The 24,075-nt window shown below is 33.2% G+C and overlaps 1 protein-coding gene across 5 annotated transcripts in view; it reads left to right on the top strand.

Annotated features, from left to right (window-relative positions):
* Positions 1-24,075, top strand: part of IPO11 (importin 11) — a 199,144-nt gene that overhangs the window by 93,250 nt on the left and 81,819 nt on the right. For all 5 annotated transcript variants that reach the window (XM_068535393.1, XM_068535392.1, XM_068535396.1 and 2 more), the window contains 5 exons: positions 2,522-2,598; positions 8,440-8,519; positions 8,952-9,032; positions 19,492-19,587; positions 19,900-20,013. In XM_068535393.1, the coding sequence (XP_068391494.1) occupies positions 2,522-2,598; positions 8,440-8,519; positions 8,952-9,032; positions 19,492-19,587; positions 19,900-20,013 (448 nt within the window). The remainder of the gene's footprint in view (positions 1-2,521; positions 2,599-8,439; positions 8,520-8,951; positions 9,033-19,491; positions 19,588-19,899; positions 20,014-24,075) is intronic.

Below are 24,075 nucleotides of genomic sequence, written 5' to 3' on the forward strand. Positions count from 1 at the left end.
TAGTGACTTCTTATAGTATCTATTTTTGTAATATATTCACATAAATAGTAATGATAGTATCAAAGATGCAGACTTTCATGTATATCTGTTCTTTTTAACTTGTAGATTGTTAGTTCACATTATTTTGCTTTTTCATCTTGACCCTGATGTATTAAAATATCCCATTCAGTTTTCTTCATGTGAGTGCCCCTTTTTATTTCTAGCATTTTTGATCTGTAAGTTAAAAAAATATAACTGCACAAAATTTTGGTACTTTTGTATAGTGTTATAAGATTTAATAAATAAAATATATTTAAAATTTTTTATGAAGCATCATGTGATATAATGTATGTATGCAGTGATTAATTTTCCACCTTTTAATTCTTTTGCATTTAAATTTTATATTAGTATTGTATGGTTTATTTTGTTTAGATTTGATTTAACTATCTATGTTCATCTTTTACATTTTAGCTTTTTTATTTGAAATTTATTTATGTTCTATACAGAGCAAATTTTTTAATTTTATATTTTAACCTAACCAAAGAGGCTTTACGTCAAAAGAATTTTAATGGTCTTATATTTATTTGTTGAACTGATATGTCTGTCTTTTTACTTTATGCTCTCTCTTTTCTACATTTTTTGTGGAAGGATAACATTAAATTTTACATTTCTCTAGTCAAAGATGTAGGTACATATAGCTTTGTCTAATTATTCATCAAAATAGTTAACTTTTCCCTTTCCCTGATGGTAAAGAATTTAGTGCTTTGACTTTGCCTCACTCCCTCTCCTTTCCAAGTCTTTATTTGTTTAATCTGGAATTACAAACCATGTCATTTTATTTTTAAGTAGTTTAAGTTCTTCAAGATTTTTCCTCTTTTGAATAGCATAGTTTATACTGTGGGAACTAGCATAGGAAGTGAGAGTGACAATGACCTGAGTGGCCTTTTTACTAAGATAATGACAGTAGAAGGGAAGGAACAAGCTTCAGATAGAATCTTAATCTGGACCTATTGAGTAAGAGAGTTTTTTTAAACATCTTTTGGCATTTAGAATATGACCTCCAATTTTTTTCTCGGTGAAACCCCAGGACTGGAGTGTAGTTTTTCTTTTGGCTTCATGGTTATTTTAAAGGTGAATAGGATAATGGTTTTTTTTTTTTTTAACCTTTCCTGAAGTTTTATTCTTTAAAAATGAAATAAAATCCTGTTGCTGTTTTTTAAATTTATTTTTTATTAAAGTATAGTTGATTTACAATGTGTTAATTTCTTCTGTACACCAAAGTGACTCAGTTATACACACATATAGATTCTTTTTTATATTCTTTTCCATTATGGTTTATCCCAGGATATTGAATATAGTTCCGTGTGCTGTATGGCAGCACCTTGTTGTTTATCCATTCTGTATGTAACAGTTTGCATCTACTAACCCCAGACTCCCAGTCCATCCCTCCCCCACGCCCCTCCCCCTTGGCAACCACAAGCCTGTTCTCTGTGTCTCTGAGTCTGTTTCTGTTCGCATATAGGTTCATTTGTGCCATATTTTAGATTTCACATATAAGTGATATCATATGGTATTCGTCTTTATCTTTAAAATCCTGTTACTGTTGATCAAGTTAAGGTGTCAAAGACATCATTGCTTGTGCATGTTGGAAGTACTTCATTTTGGGGGTAGCTGGTTTTCCCTGTGGAATATCCTGCCCAGATTACCTGATTTTGTCGTTTAAAATTTGTGAAGTATTTCATAGACACAAAATAATATGAGGTCATATTGTTTATAATTATTTATAACTTACATAAAATGAAAATCAATTTTCCATACTCTGGGTAAGAAATACAACAATAAGAATGTCTTTGAAGCCCCTGGTGTGGCATGTTTGTTGAATCTTCCTGCATCCATGCCAGAGATAACCCACTGTACTGAGTTTTTCGTTTTCATTTCTTGGTTTTCTTTCTTGTGTTTTAATGCTTTTAGAATCACATATGCGTGTGTATCTCTAAACAGTATATTTTAACTTTATATAAATTGTATCATATGTGTTCTAACTTACTTTTTTTGCTTCCTGTTTGGAGATTCATCCATAATGATGAGCTTAATGGTGTGACTGTAACAATTCATTTACTCATTTGCCATTTTGTTTGTTGTTCAAATAATGCGGCTCTGAACATTCTTGTGCATGACTCCTAGAGCAAATGTATAAGACCTTATGCCCTGTGCACATTTCTGCCTAGAAATAGTGCCAGGTCATAGGTATATACACATATACATATTCAGTATTACCAGATAATAATTATTTCCCGAAGTGATTATATCATCTTGCACTGCTGTTAGCAGTATGCAAGAGTTCCCACTTTTATAGCTTTGACAATACATGGTATGTCACACTTAAAATTCTGCTGATCTGGTGGGAGTAAAATTGTACCTTGTTTTGGTTATAATTTATATTTTCTTGATTACTAGTCAAGTTGGATATCTTTGGTACTTTTTATAGTCACAGCTTTAATGGTTATGGAAAGTGATTTAATCGTCTGTTTTTTTCCCCTAGGTTAGTGACTTTGGAAAACAGCCCATGTATTACACCAGAGTTACTTCGTATATTTCAGAATATGTCACCACTTCTAGGTATGTATTAAGCATAAAATTACCACTGTTTTTGAATGCAACCATAATTTGGGGCATTATAGGTGACTATAAATCATACCTTCCATTTTTACTAAAGCCCTTGATTTTGAGAAATAAGTTGTGTAGTGTTTTAATAATTTCTAGATTTTTTCCTACAGTATAACTTTTTAGAGTTATTTCTGCGTATTAAAGAGCAAACACTAAATTTACTTAACTTATACTTAATTGAAAATTGATTTTGTGCTGTCAGTTGTTAACAAATGAGCTCTGTACATATTTCTGATTTAGCTAAGGAACCACCAAAATAAAGATTATTAAATAATAAAAATCATTTATTGTTTGTTGAGGTATTACTTATGTAGCAGCTTGAAATCAGGAAGCTTAATGTTTTAAGACAACACTTTTGGCATGTGACACCAGAGAACTGGCCACTGTGCTAGGAGTAGGCTGTTAGTCTCTGTTAGCCACCATGGATGATACCTGGTTAGATTCTTTTCTGAACATGTATTCTGATGATACTTAGTCATAGAAAGCCAATACTTGTCTGCTACATATCAGCTACCATTCACAAGTATGTAATGTCTTAAATTTACAAAAAATATTTTGCTCACAGGGTTATTTTGTGATCGATTTTACCAGTGCAGATTCACATTTAAACCTCATAGAGTATTTAAGAATTGTATACAGTGCTATTTACTGGCCCTTTGCTTCTTTTTCAGTCTGCAAATTACTGCCATTTTAAAAAATCATTTATTTACAAAATGTAAAAATTATTTACATTTATTCCATTCAGAGTTCCCACTCTCTAAGACTCACCCATGAAGCATCTTTAATTCCTTCATTAGAACTTTGGGTATACTGACTGAATAGTTTAATATTATCAGGAGAGGGCATTCATGTAGGAAAAAACTAGGAAAAAAGGCATACTTATTATGGCAATATCTCAAAATTATTTTTTCTGAGAACTTACTTGTAGTGAGCAGTTTTATTAGAGGGAAAGTATTACTGAGGTATAATGATGCGCCAGAAAGGTAGACACATTCTTTGATAAAATCAACAAGTGTGGACTAAAACATAATTATAGCTGATTTAAAAACATCTGTTGGGCTTCCCTGGTGGTGCAGTGGTTAAGAATCCGCCTGCCAATGTAGGGGACACGGGTTTGAGCCCTGGTCTGGGAAGATACCACATGCCGTAGAGCAACTAAGCCTGTGCGCCACAAGTACTGAGCCTGCGCTCTAGAGCCTGCGAGCCACAACTACTGAGCCCATGTGCCACAACTACTGAAGCCCGCACGCCTAGAGCCTGTGCTCCGCAACAAGAGGAGCCACCACAATGAGAAGCCTGCGCACAGCAACGAAGAGTAGCCCCTGCTCGCCACAACTAGAGAAAGCCCGTGTGCAGCAATGAAGACTCAACACAGCCAAAAATTAAAAATAAATAAATAAATAAAATAAATAAGCTTATTAAAAAAATAAAAATAAAAAACATCTGTCTTCATTTGCTGGATGATCATGGGGGCTATAGATAATGTGATTAGTCCTTCGTGTTTTCTGATTTTTTGTTGTTGTTCTTCTACCCCATTCTTCAGAATAAATTAGACCTCAGATAATACCAAGATGCCATCTGTTTTCTAATAAAAAGCCATTTGATGTTTTATCATCTAGCATCCCCATAAAATTATGGAAGAAATTTTCAAACATGAAGACAGTGGCAATAGACCAGTCGCTTATTGCTAGTCTCCTAGGGAAAGTTTTGTAGCTAAGATATCATAGAGAAAGAGAACAGGAAAAGTCCTTTTACTTTCTTTTACTCTTGGTGAAGACCATTTAGTTCTAGTCTACCTAACTTGGAGACAATATACAGTACCATTCTGGGTAATCCACAGTGCTTCTCTATATACTTGCCCTGAGAATGGAAACCTCGACCAGGCCCATTATCAACTTAGTCATGAACAGGATTCAGCCATTTTCACATATGGGTAACTTCACAAGGTGATTTCACTTCACCTTTGTATTCCACCGCGAATTCAGCCTGCCTGGCCTTTACAACGTCGTGGGAGAGAAGATTGGTAGCCAGGAAGAAGAGACTGAAAAAAAAAAGCACATAACTAACCCTCCTATAACCATATGACACTATTTTGAGTGTAGTTTTAGGTAGGTACTAAAGTACAGTTTTACCATAGAAAGCTTTGTAGTTGATGCATAGTCCTTATAAATCAATAAGGACTTTTACGTGTTTAGAACAATGTCTGGCACATAGTAAGCACCATTTAAGTGTTTTGTAATTATATTTATTACTACTATTACTGTCAACATTATTGCTATTTTAAAAGAAAAAATACTGAACCACTGGCTCTGTAGGATTTGTTAGTTAATAATATGAAGAAATTCTGTATACAAATTATATCTGTGAATGTTTAGTATACCTTGACATCAGTATTACCTTTATTTTTGTTTGAGTATTGTGCAACTAATTAATATTGTTTGATGTGTAGCTTTTTGCATATACATTCTTTCAGGTGAGCTTTAAAATTTATTTTGAAGTATAACCAGAATATTTATTTTAATCTTTTAAGAATATAGATCGAAATGAATACTCACTTTTCTTAAAGGTGAAGACATTTTTTCCTATTAGATCAGTGATTTTTAAACATTTATTTAATGAGTATGATAGCTATTATTTTTTTCCAAGTAGAAATAAAGCTGCTGGCTGGAAGTTTCTCATTTTCATTTAAAACACATAAAACCAACAATATTGGTGTTTAAGTTAATGATTTTTAGGATATGTTAATTAGGTGTGAATAAATCCAAGGCTAAAATTCATTTCATATCCTTCTCCCCAAATGTAAGTAGAACTGGAGATACTTTAAGTAGAATCATAGGCTATAACTAATTCTAATAATTTAGTTCTAAAGGCTTATTTTTTAAATCCTTTATATCTTTTTTATGGTATTAATTTTCTCAGTATTCTCATTACTTAAAAGATAAACACCTGACTGACTCTTGTCCATGTTGTTGTAAGTGCCAAGCTAATGTTCCTTGACCAACGAAATTTTTCTAATTCGGAAGGAACTTTTTCCCACCTGACATCTTGATGATGTGTAGGCTATTTTACACATTTTAGCCTTCATATTTTATCAGAATTTGAAATAAAAGAAGAAACTACTATAGTTTCATTTCCAAACATAAACATCAAATAGTATGATTAAAAAGAATAAGTAAAATGTAACATGAAAGTAGAAATTAAAAATAAGAGCCAAAGAATAGAGAAAAACAGAGAGGAATGGAATATAAATTATAATTAGACTAATAAATATAAATCATATGTGCACACAGCATAACTAGATACTTGGATGGGTTACAGCGTTGAATCAGAGCTCTCTGTCTATGAAAGAAAAACTTGATCACTTAAGTTAGGGATTTTCAAAATTGTTGACATTTTGGGCCATGTAATTCTTTCTTGTGAGGGACTGTTTAGAGCATTGTAGGAAGCTTAATAGCATCTTTAGCCTCAACCCACTAGATGCTAGTTTTAACAACCAGAGTTTCCAGACATTGCCAGATGTCCCCTAGGGGGCAGAATTGCCCATGGTTGAGAACATTTGAATTAAATTATTCACAGGGCTGAAAATAAATACAGATCTGTTGTATGGTCAGCTCTTCCTGATAGTAGGACCAGACAATAAATTTTTATCGCAGTCTTACTAGGAACTCATGGATATAATGAACAATGTTCAATATACTTTAAAATAGATAAATTTATTAATTTTAGGACTTTTTTTTTACTATCAGTATTTAATATTTGCTGATGATAGCATGCCTTAGGAAATTTAGTAAAAGTTGTCCTTGGCATGATGGAGGCATGGAAAACAGTATGAAGTGACCTAATTGCTTATTTGCTTATATCAGTTAATCTAGAAATAGCTTTTAAAATATAAGAAGAGATGGGTACTATGGTTTTTATTTTTAGGTTTTTTTTTTAATTTTTAAAATAAATTTATTTATTTTTGGCCGTGTTGGGTCTTCGTTGCTGCATGCAGGCTTTCTCTAGTTGTGGCGAGCGGGGGCTACTCTTCATTGCGGTGCGTGGGCTTCTCATTGCGGTGGTTTCTCTTGTTGCAGAGCACAGGCTCTAGGCACGCGGGCTTCAGTAGTTGTGGCACGCGGGCTCAGTAGTTGTGGCTTCTGGGCTCTAAAGTGCAGGCTCAGTAGTTGTGGCGCACAGGCTTAGTTGCTCCACGGCATGTGGGATCTTCCTGGACCAGGGCTCGAACCTGTGTCCCCTGCATTGGCAGGCAGATTCTTAACCACTGCGCCACCAGGGAAGTCCTGGTACTATGGTTTTTAAAATCAATCTTTCTTAAATATTGTCTCCTTCATCGTAGATCTTGATAAAATTTTAGATGGCAGTGATTTAGAAATTATATTCACTGACATACCTGGAATGTAGCCATTCTAAGTTCTCACTTAAATGTAGACCCTCTGCCTTATTTATCACGGTGGTTGCCAAAACGGTGGTTGCCAAAACGGTGGTTGCCAAAACGGTGGTTGCCAAACAGTCTGCTATTCCTTGTTGGTCTGTTAAACAGTGTGCACAAGTTTAGACTTGACTGGACTTGCTCCTTGAGGAGAAAAGGACATGTGAATTGTTCATAAGAATAACTTTATCCAATGTAATGGCCTGCCCCTTTATCCTGAGATTTTGTCTTACTTCTGTTGTGAAAAATATTTAGGTGACAGCCTTTATTATTTCTTTTTATGCCTTCCGTTAGCATGGTAACAAGTTGGTTAGTTTCTGTCCCCTCTACATTCTCATTTTAAACTAATATGTTAAATCCCTAAAGTATAGAAAATAATGCCTTTAAAACACATTTTGAGCTTTGAGTGGGATTGTCATTTTCTTGTGAAAGTGTATGGGTAATTCTCACCTGAATAGAATATCTTCTCACTTTGCTAGGATGTGAGTTAGGTAAGAACCCAGGGCCTACGCTTTTGCCAGGAAACATTTTTTAATCTGTCCTGTTGCAAGTGAATACGATTTCTAAAATAGTAGCAATACAGAATGAAAGATTTTAGATATACATGATATTTTGGGGTCATGTTTTGATCTGTATAATTATATACATCTGTAATCTGTGTTCTATTGTATCATTATTGTATGTGATAAGACATGTAAAATAACACTGCATAAACATTTGATCATTTTCAATTTTAACAAGTTTTCTGCTTTGCACTTGAAAAAGAATAATTAAAAACAATATCCTTTTCCTATACTATTCTGGTAATAACATTTTAAAGAAGATTTTTTATGTGTAGGTTTTTCATAGAGGAGTGGATTTGAAGAACAAAGCCCAAGAATTGAGAATATCTAAACACAATATAATTTTCGGAGTATAACAGGGACTCTTTTCGTACGTAGGGTAGCATGTTCAGTGCCAGCACAGTAGACACTCAGTAAATGCTTACTGAGTGAACCCATTTAAGCAGATATCAAAATATGATGGTAAAATGATTCAGTTGCATGTCGTTTGCCATGCTGGTACTAGAAATTTAGTTTGAAATGCAAGGTTGGATCACGTAGTTATTTTCTGAAAGGAAAGAAAAGGGAGCTTAGTTTTTTCTAAGTTGTTTTAACTAGTGGGAGGTATATGGGAAAGCATTAAGTTACAGGTTAATGCCAGTGTTTAGATAGATATTTATATACTAGCCATCTGAATAGCATTCAGAAAAGATTTGTAAAGAAGGGCATGTAACTTAGATTTAAATAAGTCACTTCATTTAAACTGATTTTGAACAATGAATTAATTTGTTCTTTTTAAAAAAATTATTATTTTGCCAGAACTAAGTTCAGAAAGTCTCAGAACCTGCTTTAAGATCATCAATGGTTATATCTTTTTATCATCAACAGAATTTTTACAGGTATGTTGTAGGTTTTGCATTGTAAAAATTTATATAGTTATTATTTTGATTGTTTCTTATTTGAAATCAGGAATCTTATTTTGAAACCTTTTCAAAATTTAATAGATTAATTTATTACTTTAAGGCGGGAAAAACGTCATAAGCATTGCCTACTGTGGGGCAGATGTGATGTAGTTTCATGAATTATTTAACATAGAAAATATGCTCTACATGTAAATATATCCTTATATTTCTACAAAAATTAGAATAGCAATAAACTGTATTTTTATTTCTTAAACATTTCCTAAAGAGTTCTAATTGAAATTTTATATGCTTAGCGCTTTAGTATCTAATTCTCAAATAGATTATAATGAGTCCCCAATTTAATTTTATACCTTTTTTGATATTGCAGATATATTCATATGTATATTTTGACTTTTCATTGAATTTCAGACATATGCAGTAGGTCTATGTCAGTCCTTTTGTGAACTGCTAAACGAAATTAATACAGAAGGTCAAGTTCAAGTGTTAAAGGTACTGTCATCTTTCTAATGAATACTGTTGTAAATTTTCCATCTGTATTTTGTGAAATTGGACCTTCATTTGGGTTTAGATGATGGGCAAGAAGGGGAAGAGTAATTCTAGACAGAATATTTTCTTTTAGCTGTATTAAATTGGTCTAATACCTCTGGACCAGGGGTGTCAAATTTGATTGTGCATATAGATCACCTGAGGATGTTATTAAAATGCAGATTCCACATTTCTAACTAACTTTCTGCTGATGGGACCCCACTCAAAGTTCCCCCTCATCCTGAGATTTCACTTTCTGTAGCAAGGCTTTAAAAACTTTTATAAATTATCCAAAGCCTGGTGACATCTGATACTTCTCACCTCTCCAGTTTGTTAGCCTGCTTTTGGGACACAATATTCCCACTATAATTTGGTACTTTTAATTTGGATCGGCTCTCGAAGTTAGAGTACCAAGTTTGTATGGACTGTGTATAACTAAGAACCAGTGTTGAATCATTATATTGTATACCTGAAACTAATATAGTATTATATGTCAATTATACCTCAATTAAAAAAAAACCTTACAAACAAAAAAAGAACCCGTGGGCTCTGAGTTAATCTTTATGTATTATATCTTTATAGAATCACTATACATTATCTTTATATATTGTATATAATTGTGTATAAGTAAGAACCAACAGTCTCTGAGTTGTATGTTTATATATCTATATATTAAAGATAAAGGAGTATCAAATGTATATATTTAAATATAAATGTATATATAAATATATCTTCACATGTATGTGTCACACACACATATTTTGTATGGATTTTGTGAGAAGGTGTACTTGTTAAAAGCATCTCTTTTTTTTTTTTTTTTTAAAGCATCTCTTTTTTGTTTCTAATTTCTTAGCTATGTTTTAAGTCAGATATGAGAGCTGGTTAGGTGAAGTGTTACTATAGCTTAACCAAGTAGCATTTTTTTGTGTGAAAACTATGGCATTGCTTTAGATCCTAAAAATAATTTGATTTCCTCCCAGTGAAATGAAAAAGTGTTTGCCCAAAGAGGTTCATTGTAAGAAATGTGTTAACCACAATAATCATAGCAACAACCCATAGTACATTTTGGGGGACTAAGTGGGTATAAGTTTGTGCAGGTGGTAAAGTCTTTCATAATAACCAGTAAGAGTAATCATCAGTTGGCACTTATTCAAGCATTACACTATTTTATGTGCTGTTCTTTGGACATTATACACATGTATGCACATATAAAGCTCCAGATATCTGTGTTAATATGCATGTTAATTTGATTTTCAAATTGGTTGCATTTACTATCATTACTGATTATTCAGTCATTCACCATATAGGTCAGGGGTCAGCAAACTTTTTCTGTAAAGGACCAGCTAGTAAATGTTTTAGGTTTTGTGGGCCATACAGTTTTTGTCTCAACTATTTATATGTTTTGTTGTGGATTGAAAGCAGGCATAGATGGTATGTAAATTAATGACTGTGGCTGTATCCAAAAATGCTTTATTTACAGAATCATATAGTTGTTCGGATTTGGCCCAAGGGCATTGTTTGCCAACCCCTGTTACTGGTATTCAGTGCGTTCTGGTAGGCATACGTGATAGAAAAACCACAGTTTCTGCTCTTGAGTAATTCATTCTTCTGGGGGAAGGAGGCAGGTAAACAGTCAGCCCATATTTAGTGTGTTATGTTGTTTTGGATTAGAGGTATCTCAGATTACCTGGTGAACTTTTTGAAAATTTGGGTAGGACATAAGATGTTAGTATTTCTTTTTAAAAAGTTCCCTAGGTGATTTTCATGAGCACTTTCTAGTGTGAGCCATTGCTGTCCATTGGCTTTATGTTACTTTGGGAGTATAGATGTGGTCATCTAACCCAGCATTTTGCAGAGAACATTTTTCAGGGAGAAAGAATTGAGATGGGACCTGGGTCTTAAATGTTGGGTAGGGTTAGGGTTACCAGATAAAACAGTACTTTTATTTGCTAATTCTGGCAATTCTAGTAGGGTGAATTAGATTAATACAGTGTTAAATACTGCAGAGAAGTGAACAAAAATAACACAGAGAATACTGTGAGAATTGTCTGTTGAGGGTGGGGATAATGGTGTTATTTAAAACCTTTAGTGTCTATAAATTGGAGGGGTTCATATAACAGATTAGTGAAGTGTTAAATTATAAAGTGATGAGAAAATGATTATATTATTAAGAACTATATTTGTTTCCTAGGGCTACCATAACAAAGTATCACAACCTGGGTGGCTTAAACAACAGGAACTAATTTATAATATTTATAGTGATTATCTCTCTCACAGAGTTCTGGAAACTACAAGTCTGAAATCAAGATGTTGGCAGGGCCATACTCTCTCTGAAGACTCTAGGGGAGAATCTGTTCCATGCCTTTCTCTTAGCTTCTGGTGGTGGCCAGCAATTTCTGGCTTCCTTGGCTTATACATGCGTCACTCCAGTCTCTGCCTCGATTGTCACATGACATTCTCCTTGTATCTTTGTCTTCTCTTCTTATAAGGGCACCAGTCATAATGGATTAAGGGCCTACCATAATAACTTCATCTTAACTTAATTGTATCTACAAAGATTCTATTTCCACATAAGGTCACATTCACAGGTACTTGGGATTAGGACTTCAGCATATCTTTTGCAGGGGGCAGGGCACAAGTCAATCCATAACAAGAATTTACTGTTAAAAAATAAAAAGATAGCTTTTGTGTGTGGAGAGGCAGTGAGGAAAATCTGATCTGAGTAGATTTTGTAGGTGAAAGTGACCCAATAGAAAGGAAGATGGCGCCAGAATGATACAGGAGATTGGGATTTTGAGTCTAGAGCGTATGTAGAAGGGGCAAGAGTTTGTTTTTTAAGAGAGCTGGCAAGACTGGTAGTGATTGAAGCTGTAGATATAATGTTAGGTGAAGAGAGTAAGAAACTGGCATATGACCTTGGTGTTTCCAGATAAAAAGACAAGATTGTCAGAGCTGCCTGATGCCTGTCAGTATGAGGCAGAGGAACATTACAGGATGATTAGTACATCTGCACTTATTGAGGAGGGAGAGGGGACTGAGTAGTATTCATCTCAGTATTCATTTTTAAATGAACTCTATCTTACAGATGTTTAGGTTAGGTTGATATTTAAGAATGATTCAGTTATATTAGGATGTGTTAGACTTTGGAAGAGAAATCTTGTAAAGGCTTTTAACAAGAGTTGAAATAAAAAGTTCTTTGGTAAATTCTGATTTTTCCCAGAAAGATTATTTATCAAACATATTACATTTTTCACACTCTCTGATTTGCTGTTTTATATTTGAAATCACAATGGAAACTTAAATCCAAAATATTGTTATAAACTAAGAAGTAGGTAAATATAGAGTGAAAATACAGCAGAGCTCTCTGGTTTTAATTTCATAGGTTCTTCAGTTTCTTTTTTAGAGTAGGGGGTAAAGGATGGGAATGTACGCCCTTGTTACTGAGAAGCTTGTGGGCTCTGAAGGAGTAATAACAGGAATCTGTGTGTGTGGCTTGTCAAGACCCCAGATACTGGAGGCCTAGTCTACCGCCATGTGTCTATCAATCCTCACCTGTACTGATTTCAAAGTATTCTAGCTCCAAAGCTTACAAGCAAGTAACGTTAGACATGTTGTTTGCTAAACTGTTTTTGTGAATTTTTATTGCATTTATGCCCTTACCAAACTGATATAGTGGCAATATATAATTATGTTGAGGAACTTCCACTGTCTTACAGAATCTCAGCTTCATCTTTTGCCTTGGTGATAATTTCTTCTCTGAAAGTAGGGATATAAGGAATTGATACTTTGGACTTAATTCTGTTTGAGGAATAACTGATTGGCAATGTGGGAGTGATAGAAATTTGAGAGAAAATTGTCATGTCATTTTGATGTTGCCTTTGTAGATTTTTCAATATGTGTGTGTTTTATCTTTTTCTCCTTTACTAGACTGTAAGCTTTTCCATGATCCTAAGTTTAGTAAATAATAACTGCATTTGGAATGTTATTCTCTCCTTGACCTGTGCCTTGGTTTTGTACACCCAGCTCTGTTACTTATACATTCTTGAGTACATTTTGGACTTAAATTCTCTTATTTATTATATAAGGTGTTGTACTATTATGATTTTTAATAATCTGTAACTATATATTATCTGAAATCCCTGTGACAAATTATAATCTATAAATTCTAAGTGATGAAAAAAGGTTGTTTCTTATGTTTATAAACACCTACCAGAAAAAATTTGAATTGAAAGTGTTTATTTCCTCCTGCTTTTCTGCAATATTATTAGTAAAGTAATTATTGAAAGACAACTTTTTCTGAGTCATATGGAATGGGATTGTGAAATTTATTTGAAAAATGAGGCAAGTTTTTAGGATATGTCCTAAGGAGAATATTTATTTTCTTTTACTATTTGTTTTAAATTATATTCTTACAAAATAATTAGACCTAGTGTAACTTAGCAGGTGACTTAAGCAAAACTGCTAGGGTTAGAATATTAACCCTGCTACTTCACAGCTGTGTGAGGTGAACCAGTTAATCTCTGTTCCTCGCATTCCATCTGTAAAATGGGGATAAAAATGTTACGTACTTCCTCAGGTTGTGGTGAGGATTACATGACCTTATATGTATAAAGCACTTGTAACATTGCCTAACATGTAATCAGCTAATACAAGTGTTGGCTATTTTAATCTAATTATATAGTTGTCTAATTATTTAATCTCCCTTTGGGGGAAAACAGGCCACCAGGGAACTCTTCCTTTGACCATCTCTTGTAAATAAATGTTTATTTCAAATAATACATTAGTTAAATTTTTTATAACTTAAGTAGATGATTTGCACAGCGATAGAGTTTTACTCTTTTTCCAGAATCATGTTATCTCAGCTGGCTTTTTAAAAATAATTGTTTTAAATTCTTTCTTTCTTTTCAAAATAACATGCTCTTCTAAAAATTTTATTATGGAAAATTCCAAATGTATATAACGTACAACACTACCCTTACAATTTTACTAGAAAGAAGTCTATTTGCTTCTCCTTTTTCCTTGAACTGAGAGAAGGTAATGTCATTATTTGTCCCCCAGTTGTGCCTAATATTTTTTGATTGAATGATTCAGCACAAATCAGTTACCATCCAAATATACATTGAAATATTTGTAACATTTAACATGCGTTACACATTAAACCAGTTTCTCTCTAAGTATGCTAGCCAGGGGGTCATAAATAGGATATAAATACTTGAATTATATAACATGTGTTTAAGACTGTATTTTTATATAACATTGCTGTAGCTAAACCTCTGTATTTGATTTGAAATCCCAGAAACTGAATTTTATTGTTTATTAAATGGATGTTAAATACTAGAAATATACTAATTATCATGAATAAATTATTTGTGTTTTTTTTATATAAAAGAATATTTTAGGATAATGGTACTTTTATGCTTGTACTTGAAAGCTGAGAGAACTCTCAACATTTTTGGCATTTTCCTATTCTCAGAGTTCCAATAAAGTTATAATAGTTTTTAATATTGGCTCATTTTTTTTCCATTTTTTAATACCTCTCAGATACTGTTTCTTAATATAGTATGCAGTATAACATTTTTAATATATTTTTGACTAAGTGTCACTGTTATACTAATTTCTGACAGTATCTGGAAGCAACTTCTTTGTTCTTTGAAGCAGAAAATTACAATGTTATGAAAATTGGATAGAGAGATAAGTATGCCTGCCTTCAGAGCAAAAATAGGCTTTATTGTGTTCTGTGACTCGGAACAAGTTATCTAGATGAATACAATTATATTCTAAAAATACTCAAATTTAACATTTTTTTTTAATTTGAAATTTATCCATACGTATACATAACCAATTTGAGTTTACAAATCATCTTTTTTATCATGGTCTTATTAAGCAGTAGTGAGCCATGTTGGTTTTATTCACTGTGATAAGCCTTATTTAAGATGGCACGCATATTTTTAAGGTATAATTTATTCTGTAATAATTATAGCTAATACTAGCATTTACTATATGACACACATTTCTAAGCACATAGCATAGAGCTCATTTAATCCTCACATAAACCTGTGACAGTGGTACTGTTCTTTTCCCCATTTTTACAGATGAGAAATTAAATCACAAAGAGATAAATACCTTGTCCAAGGTCACACAACTAGTAAGTATTGGAGCCATGTTATAAACATAGGCATTCTGACTTAAGCATCCGTGGTCTTAACCACTTTGTATGCAGTGTAAGCCTAAATCAAAAAAATTGTTTGAGTGTAAGGCACAAACTAAAAGCCTACATTTTTCACAGGGATTATATTATAAAAACATAGTCTGTTTCTAAACTATTTCAGGTATATTCAGAAAGGGGGTGGAATGAAAGTAAAGTTAAGAAGTTCTATTTGTAATAGCAAAATGCTGATAAAAATAATTAGTAATAGGTGATTGGATGATAGGCGGTACTGCAACTTATTCAGCCACACACAGGAGTACTGTGCAGCCTTAGAAAGGAATGAAGATGACCTCTGTATACAGTTTCAGAGTTAAGCAAGGAACAGTGTCTAGAGTTTTCTTGTATTTAAAGAGTGCAGCATAGATAGCAATGGAAAAATAAACCAAATTAAGAAAAGTAGTTATGTAGGGGAAAGAGGGACAGAGAATGCAAGCTAGATCTTTCAGGATGTATGTTTTGTACTTTAGGGTTTGAAGCCATAGAGATGTTTCACATGATTTAAAATAATAAAGTAAAAGCAGTTCTAAACATAAAGGAAAGGAAACATTTGAATCTAACTATTATTATGTTGGTGGCATAAGTCATCTGAGAATATTTCAAGTAACATAGTATTTTACATGTACCTCCCTGGTGAGATATAACATTAGAACAAAAAGAAACATAAGGAAATTATAAATTGCTTTCAGTATTGTTATTGTTATCAGTAATATCGGTATTATTATTTTGAAACCCATATGTACATATGTGGACATTTTTGTACATAGCAGTTAGAAGCAAATAAGTTAAGGTTATTAGAATCTGGGATTTTTCAATATAAGGGAAGAAGGATGGAACTATTAAAGAAGTTATATAAAATGCTATAGTCTTAAATTGAATTTGGTGAATTATTGGTATATACTTCTCAGGAAGAGAAAAATAAATTTCCTAAATCTGTGTAAGCAAAGACCTAGAAGCAGTGTCAATCCAGTGGCAGTGAGCACCTCAGAACCTAGATTATGGTCTGTAAATACTGTGTCCTGCTGGTTGACGCCAGAGCTCGGGCAAGAGAGACACAACATAAACTGGGGACCTCTCCTTGTGCCGGAAGGAAGAGAAGGTGGGATTTTGTCAAAAGGATGCAAGAGTCAACTTGAAGGAGCTCCCACTGCCTAATAATGGGACAGTTTGAGCATCAAAACAAAACTAAACTAAGTGGATTAAAACATATCAAACATGTTAAAATCCCTGAGAACATAATGATTCCCCCCAAGAAGAGTAAGTTATGATATAAATTCTCTCAATATCTGTAAATTACCTTTTAATAAACTACCTGTTATTGCTTTAGTTGTCTTTAGTGTTATTTCCTTCTTAGACATGTTTGGCCATCTGGCTATACGTGCATTTCACTTAAAATATACAACATTGTTTACTACCACTGAAATCATTAGATGCATTTTTCAAAATCTTGTTTAGAAGTGAAAGCAGTGCTGCTGATCAAAATGTTTGGTAGGATTCTGATCATTATGAAAGAACCTTCTTCATTATGGAAATAGTCATAATTTGAACTCTGACTTTTAGGTCCCAACTGCAATACCTTCCCTAGAAAGTGGACTGTATAGAGTGTTATGTGTGTGGAAATAAGACCATTCCATACAGATTTTCCCACAGGTTTCTCAAGTTCACCATGTCTAAAGTGAAGCCTCACTATTATTAATGGCATCACGATTGTACCCATTGACCAAACGTGAAAACTAGGAGTAATCCCAGACTTCTTCACCTTTGGTCAGCTGTTCAATTGGTTTTTTATATCTGATCAGCTCTGCTTTCTGATTTTCTCTTGATTCTGATCCACAGTCCTTGCCTCCAAGTCTGATAGTGGCATTTTCCTGCATAATTTTTCAGAACGGATCTCATCGTTTCTATGGTTCCTAACCTTTTTGAATACAAAGACTCCATTTTAGTTCTGAAATAAGTGAACCCTTTACACACTGTACCTTTATATATAAAGAAAATGCATAATGACAGCTGGATTGTATTGAATGGTATGTTTCAGTGAATTTACATTTTAAAAGTCAGAATCTTAAGTATGTGATTACTTTTCCTTTTCTGCACAAACTTCTGTAATCTTTGGAGTTAATAATTTTTTTAGTGTTATTTTTTAAGTGCACTGAGTTCTCTGCCACTTGTCTCTGTTCAATATGTTCAGACACATTGACCCATAAGGATTTTATTACTTTAATTTTCTTGAAGAAGTCTCTTTCAGAGCCATGCTGACTCCCCCACCTTGCTCCCCCTCCCCAAGCTTGTAGCTTCTTTTTCTTTTTCCTAGTGTTCTGAAATTTTACAGTGATGTACCTTGATTTAGGGATTTTTAAATTAATAGTACCAGGCACTCCTGGGCCCTTTTAGTCTGGAAAGTCTCTCTTTTAGACCCTTTAAAGAAAATACACTGTCTTCTTCTGGGGTGGGGGAAGGTCAGTTGCCCAAATATGCAGATTAGGGAATATCTGGCAATCTGTTTCTTAAGTAGACTTCCAACCTGTCTTATTTTTAGCTTTACCTTTACCCTGCTTTCCAAAGATGTATGGCTCTGCTAATTCTTGTGGTTTTTGGTGGGGAGAGGTAGGGAGAAGATACATCTGATGTGCAGCGAGTTGCTCTCAGCTTTCTCTATTGCAACCTTAGATTTCAGGTTTCTCTCATCTGATAAGTCAGTTACCTCTTGAATTTCTTCTTTGGACCTTCCAATATTCATCTCTCATTCCTTTTGTCCTTTTAAAATTATTCCCCCTCCCTTTAAAATCTTTTTATATAAGTTTAGTGGGGTTTTAGGAGGGAATGAAGTTATAGTGTGTCTAACAATCAGCAGATGGCCTTACTTTCCATTTGTAGATAAAATGTCTGGTGACATCTGCCTCTGGGTAGCTTATCTACACCTTCCCCCTCTTTATTCCAAATCTAATTTTTTGACAAAGTAAACCTTATTGAGGTCAGATTTAATCATGTTCTGAATCTCATCATCTCCTGTTGCTTTTAATCAGGAACTGTGATATCTTTTATCCTGTATTTCTTATAAGATAGCATAGTGTTCGGCCCACAGTAAAAGTTTTTGTATTTTTAGACTTTTCTTTGCACATTCCTTTTACTTCTTGCACAAAATTAGAGGATGTTGTCATTCATTGTACTGTTTGCTTACCTTGAGAATGTTTTGAAATGCACGAGGTGTATTTGATTGTTGCTGTGTTGGGAGCATGCCATTGGCACATAATGAACAGAGATCAGAGATGCTAAAAACCCCTCGATAAGTGGAATAGTCCTGCACAGTAAACACTTGTCCCACTCAGAATGCCAATAGTCAGTCTTGAGAAACATTGCTGGATGTTTTAAGGGAAACCTGGCTCTGCCTTGGGACTGGTACTTGCCCACAACCCTCTCAAATGGTGTCTGCTTTCATTCTTACCCCGCAAGCAGTGGGGCTAGAAGTATGGACATTTCTTGTTGGTCCTCACTGCTGCTTTCTGACCACTGCCTTCCTCACTCCGCCCCCCGCCCCAAACCCTGGAACAAACAAACAAATCCCACCCCAGTTTGAATTTCATGCTACCTGTCTTTGTTATAGAGGGAGCCCATCTCACTCAGATAAAAGTAATTTATGTTTCAAATTTTCATCTGTAACAATGTGCATGGTTAATAATCTGTATGATTGTATTATAAATAAAATAAGATTATTTCTCGTTTAGTAAATATGTAGTATATATGCAACATGCCCTTTTCCATCCAATTTATGGATAAATTTAAATGTAGACTTATTTTTGGATAGTGAGTGTAGTTGTTACTGATTTCCCTTTTCACTATTAAAATACTTTTGAAGTGCCTTTTATTGCCTCAATAAGACAATAAACATTAAACATTATAAAACATTAAACAGACATTAACATTTTATAAGCATTGTTTATTTAAAATGCAAAGATAAGAAGTACATTAACAACATATATGTTATCAAAATGGGATTAATTACAATTCTATGTAAGATGTATAACTGTGTCTAAATATTACATACTTAAAATCGAATTGTAATTTTTAATGGATTATCTTATAAAAGTGTGTCTAGAATATTGAATACTTCATGTACTTGTATATATGTGATATTCAATACATTGTTTTCTTTACCTGTGTTTTGCATAAAGCAGTGACTTGCATTATTAAGCATTACCAATGTGTCATTTTGGTTTTTAGGTTGTGGAAAATGCCCTTAAAGTGAACCCAGTATTAAGCCCGCAAATGTTTCAACCAATTCTACCCTGTGTTTTCAGAGGTATTATAGAAGGGGAGGTAAGATTTTTCTTAAGCTTCTAAAGTTAGTATTGGATTCTAGGGTTCTATTTTAATTATTTTCCTTATTCATTGGAAAATTATTTCTTCTTCACATATATAATCCATATAAATATGTACATAATACATATATATTACTTTGTATGACGTATATATTTAGTTAGAACTCAGGCAATATTGGTGTTCATTCTAAAGAAGCAGTGTAGAGAAGAATATTGTTATTTCATATCCCTGTTGATTGTTACTTTGTCAGTGATTGTTTATACTTGTACCATAACACAGTTTTACATATGCTGTATTTTAATTGTACAGAGGTATCCTGTAGTGATGTCAACGTATCTCGGCGTTATGGGTCGAGTCCTGCTACAAAACACTAGTTTCTTTTCCTCACTACTTAATGAGATGGCACATAAATTTAATCAGGAGGTAAGAATCAATTTACTTAAATTGAAGGAGGTCTTTATCCAAATAAAGATTGGAAATAATTTCGTGAAATAGTGAGTCTATAAAAGTCTTGTAGTATTTAAACTTTATTTATTTATTTCCCTGAATTAAATTTTATTATGTTCAAGAATATGAAATGAAATAGTACATAGTTGAGTCATTCATGGAATTACTTTCAACAAACAGATGATTTTGAAATAAATATTTTTGTTATTTTAAATCTTTAATAAGTTGTATTGATACTATAATTTGGGAGAAGGAGAAAGAAACCTGTGAATGGCAGTTGAAACTTAAATTTTGTTCTCTCTCAAAATAGGCAATTTTATTCTGCTTAGCCATAGGATAGAATTTTGATTTGTTATGGTTGCAGTTTTTGTTAACTCATACATAAAATGAAACAGGAATACTTTACATATAATCATGTACTACCTTTGTTTCATTTCCTTAATGAACTTGTTCTTAATGCCATGCAATGAGTTTCTGTCATCATTATTGTGGGAAATGACTTTTTCTGCAGAAGCTTATTAAAAATATACTGTAACTGAAACCAACCACCTGAGTAAGTATGGAATAGGTTATTAAGTGAGTTGGTTACTTGAGACTACATACATTATATTAAAATATGGTTTTTATGTCTTAAGTCATTAACCTGTTAAGATTTATAAAATGTAGAAGGTGGAATGTACTTGACTGATCTCTAGAATGGAGGGGCAGTTTGTGAAATCTTTTGGTTTGTGGCTGAAATAAGTATTACCATTTCCACTTTTAACGAAAATCCAGAGTAAGGAAGTGCAAACTATAGAATGTATATAGTTTTTCCAGAATTAGACTAACCTAATTAGAGAATCTAGACTTTATTTTGATGAATAGGCAGGACAGATTTTTCATTAGCTTCATTAAATTTAACTGTGATGGAATAATGTTAAAAGTTTAAAGAGTTTATTCACTTGAGTTCAGCAAAATCTGTTGAGTGGTTTTAATAATAACAATATATTTAACAATATAAATTTTATGTATTATTTTAATTCCTCACAACAACCCAATGGATAATAATATTTTTATTTCCATCTCACATCTGAGAAATCTGAGGCTTGGAGAGATTTAGTGACTTGGTCAACTTTGCAAAGCTAGTAAGTGATGGAATGATTTGCAGACCCCAGCAACCTCACTTCAGAGCTGATATCTCAGCTACCACATTCTGCTGCCTCCTATACATCCTGCAATAGGCACTTCTCCGCTAGACACTGGAGACACCTGGTTTGACAAGCCGATAGTATTCTTTTAAGGGAGAGAGTACTTAAACAGGCAATTTTGTAATAGTATTATAAATACTATGTTAGAGTTTTGTCCATCGTGCTGTGGGAAGAGAAAGAAAAGCTGTCTACTCTGTTAAATTTTTTTGTCCAATTTTTTTTCTTGTGATAAAATACACATAGCATAAAATTTACTATCTTATCTATTTTTAAGTGTGCAGGTCAGTGGTACTAAACATATTCACAGTGTACAATCATCACCACCATGCTTCTCCATAACTCTTTCAGACTTGTAAAACTTGAACCTCTATATCCATTAAAGATTAACTCCCCATTACCCTCTCCCTGTAGCCGCTGGAAACACCATTTTACTTTCTATGTCTGTGATTTTACTCTAAGTACCTCATATAAGTGGAATCATACTGTATTTGTCTTTTTGTGACTAACATATCACATAGCATAATATCCTGAAAGTTCATCGTGTTGTAGGATATGTCAGAATTTCCTTCCTTTTTAAGGCTGAATAATATTCCATGGTATATATTTATCACACTCTACTTATCCATTCATCAGTCAGTGTACACTTGAGTTGCTTCCACATTTTAGCTACAGTGAATAAAGCTGCTATGAACATGGGTACTCAGATATCTATTTGTGACCCGCTTTCAATTCTTTTGGGTATATATCCAGAAGGGAATTGCTGGATCATGTTGTAATTCTATTTTTAAGTTTTTGAGGAACCACCATACTATTTTCCACATAGCTCCACCACTTTAAATTCCCATCCACAGTGCACAGGGTTCCAGTTTCTCCATATCCTTTCCTTGTTTTTGTTTTTGATAGTGTCCACTTTAATGGGTGTGAGGTCATATTGTAATTTTGATTTGCATTTACCTAATGATTAGTGGTGTTGAGCGTGTTTTCATGTGTTCGTTACCCATTTGTGTATCTTATTTGGAGAAATGTCTAAGTCTTTTGCCCATTTTTGAATCCGTTTTTCTGTTGTTGAGTTTTAGGGTTAATTATGTATTCTGTATGTTAATCTCTTATCAGATATATGATTTATAAATATTTTCACCAGTTTTGTGGGTTGCCATTTTACTATGTTGATAGTATCTTTTGATGCACAAAATTTTTTTAATTTTCAAGAAGTTCAATATGTCTTAGTTTTTTCCTTTTATTGCTTATGCCTTTGGTGCCATATCCAAGAAAACACTGCCAAATTCAGTGTAGTGAAGCTTTTGTACTATTTTTTTGTTTAAGAGTTTTATAGTTTTAGGTCTTACCTTTAGTTCTTTGACCCCCCTTTTTTTTTTTCCAATTGAAGTATAGTTGGTTTACAATATTATATTAGTTTCAGGTGTACAGCATATTGATTCATTATTTTTTACAGGTTATACTCCATTAAATGTTATTATTAAGATAATGGCTATAATGCCCTGTGCTGTACAGTATATCCTTGTTATTTATCTCTTTGACCCATTTTAAGTTGAATTTTGTATATGGTATGAGATGAGGGTCCAGCTTCATTCTTTTGCATGTGGTTATTCAATTTTTACAGTGCCATTTGTTGAAAAGAGTGTCCTTTCCCCATTGAATGATCTTGGCACTCTTGTCAAAAGTCATTTGACCATATATGCAAGGGTTTATTTCTGGGCTCCGTATTCTGTTCCATTGGTCTATATGTCTATCTTTGTATGATTATCACATAATTTTGATTACTAAAGCTTTGTAAGGCATGTTGAAATCCAAAAGTGTGAATGCTCTGGCTTTTTTTCATATTTTTGGAGATGGTTTTGTCTATTCAGGGTCCCTTGAGATTCTGTATGAATTTTAGGATGGGTTTTTCTATTTCTGCAAAAAGTGTCGTTGGGATTTCGACAGAGATTGCATTGAAACTGTAGATTGCTTTGAGTAGTATTGACATCTTAATGTTAAGTCTTGCAATCCATGAACAGGGGATGTATTTCCATTTATTTATGTCTTAATAAGGAGTGTTTTATATTTTTCATTATACAAGTCTTTCACCTCCTTGGTTAAATTAATTCCTAAGCATTTTATTCTTTTTGATGGTAGTAAAATGGAATTGTTTTTGTAATTTCTTTTTTAGATTGTTCATTGCTCATGTATAGAAGTGCAACTGATTTTTGTTGACTTTGTATTCTGCTGCTTTGCTGAATTCATATATTCTAACAGTTTTTTTTTGAGGAATCTTTGGGACCTTCTACATATAAGAACATATGATCTGCAAACAGATAATTTTGTTTCTTCCTTCCCAGTTTTGATGCATTTTATTTCTTTTGCTTGCCAAATTGTTCTGGCTAGAACTTCCAGTACTGTGTTAAATAGAAGTGGTGAAATTTGGCATCCTTGTTTTGTTCCTGATATTAAAGGATGAGATCTTCTCAGTCTTTTGTCATTCAGTCTGATGTTCATCATGGGTTTTCATATATGGCGTTTATTATGTTGAGATATTTTCTCCCTATTCCTAATTTATTCACTGTTTTTATCATGAAAGGGTATTGAATTTTGTTAGATGCTTTTTCTATATCTATCGAGATGATCATGGGTTTTTTATCCTTTATTCTGTTAATGTGGTGTGTTATCTTGATTGATTTTCATATGTTGAATCATCCTTCCATTCCTGGAATAAATCGCATTTGGTTATGGTGTATAATCTTTTTAATATGTTGCTGAATTCTGTTTACTAGTACTTTGTTGAAGATTTTGGTATTAGTGTTTGTAAGAGACACTGATCTGTAGCTTTTCTTTTTTGTATTATCTTTGTTGG

The sequence above is a fragment of the Eschrichtius robustus genome, chromosome 2 (assembly GCF_028021215.1).
Source record: "Eschrichtius robustus isolate mEscRob2 chromosome 2, mEscRob2.pri, whole genome shotgun sequence".
NCBI classification, from domain to species: Eukaryota; Metazoa; Chordata; class Mammalia; order Artiodactyla; family Eschrichtiidae; genus Eschrichtius; species Eschrichtius robustus.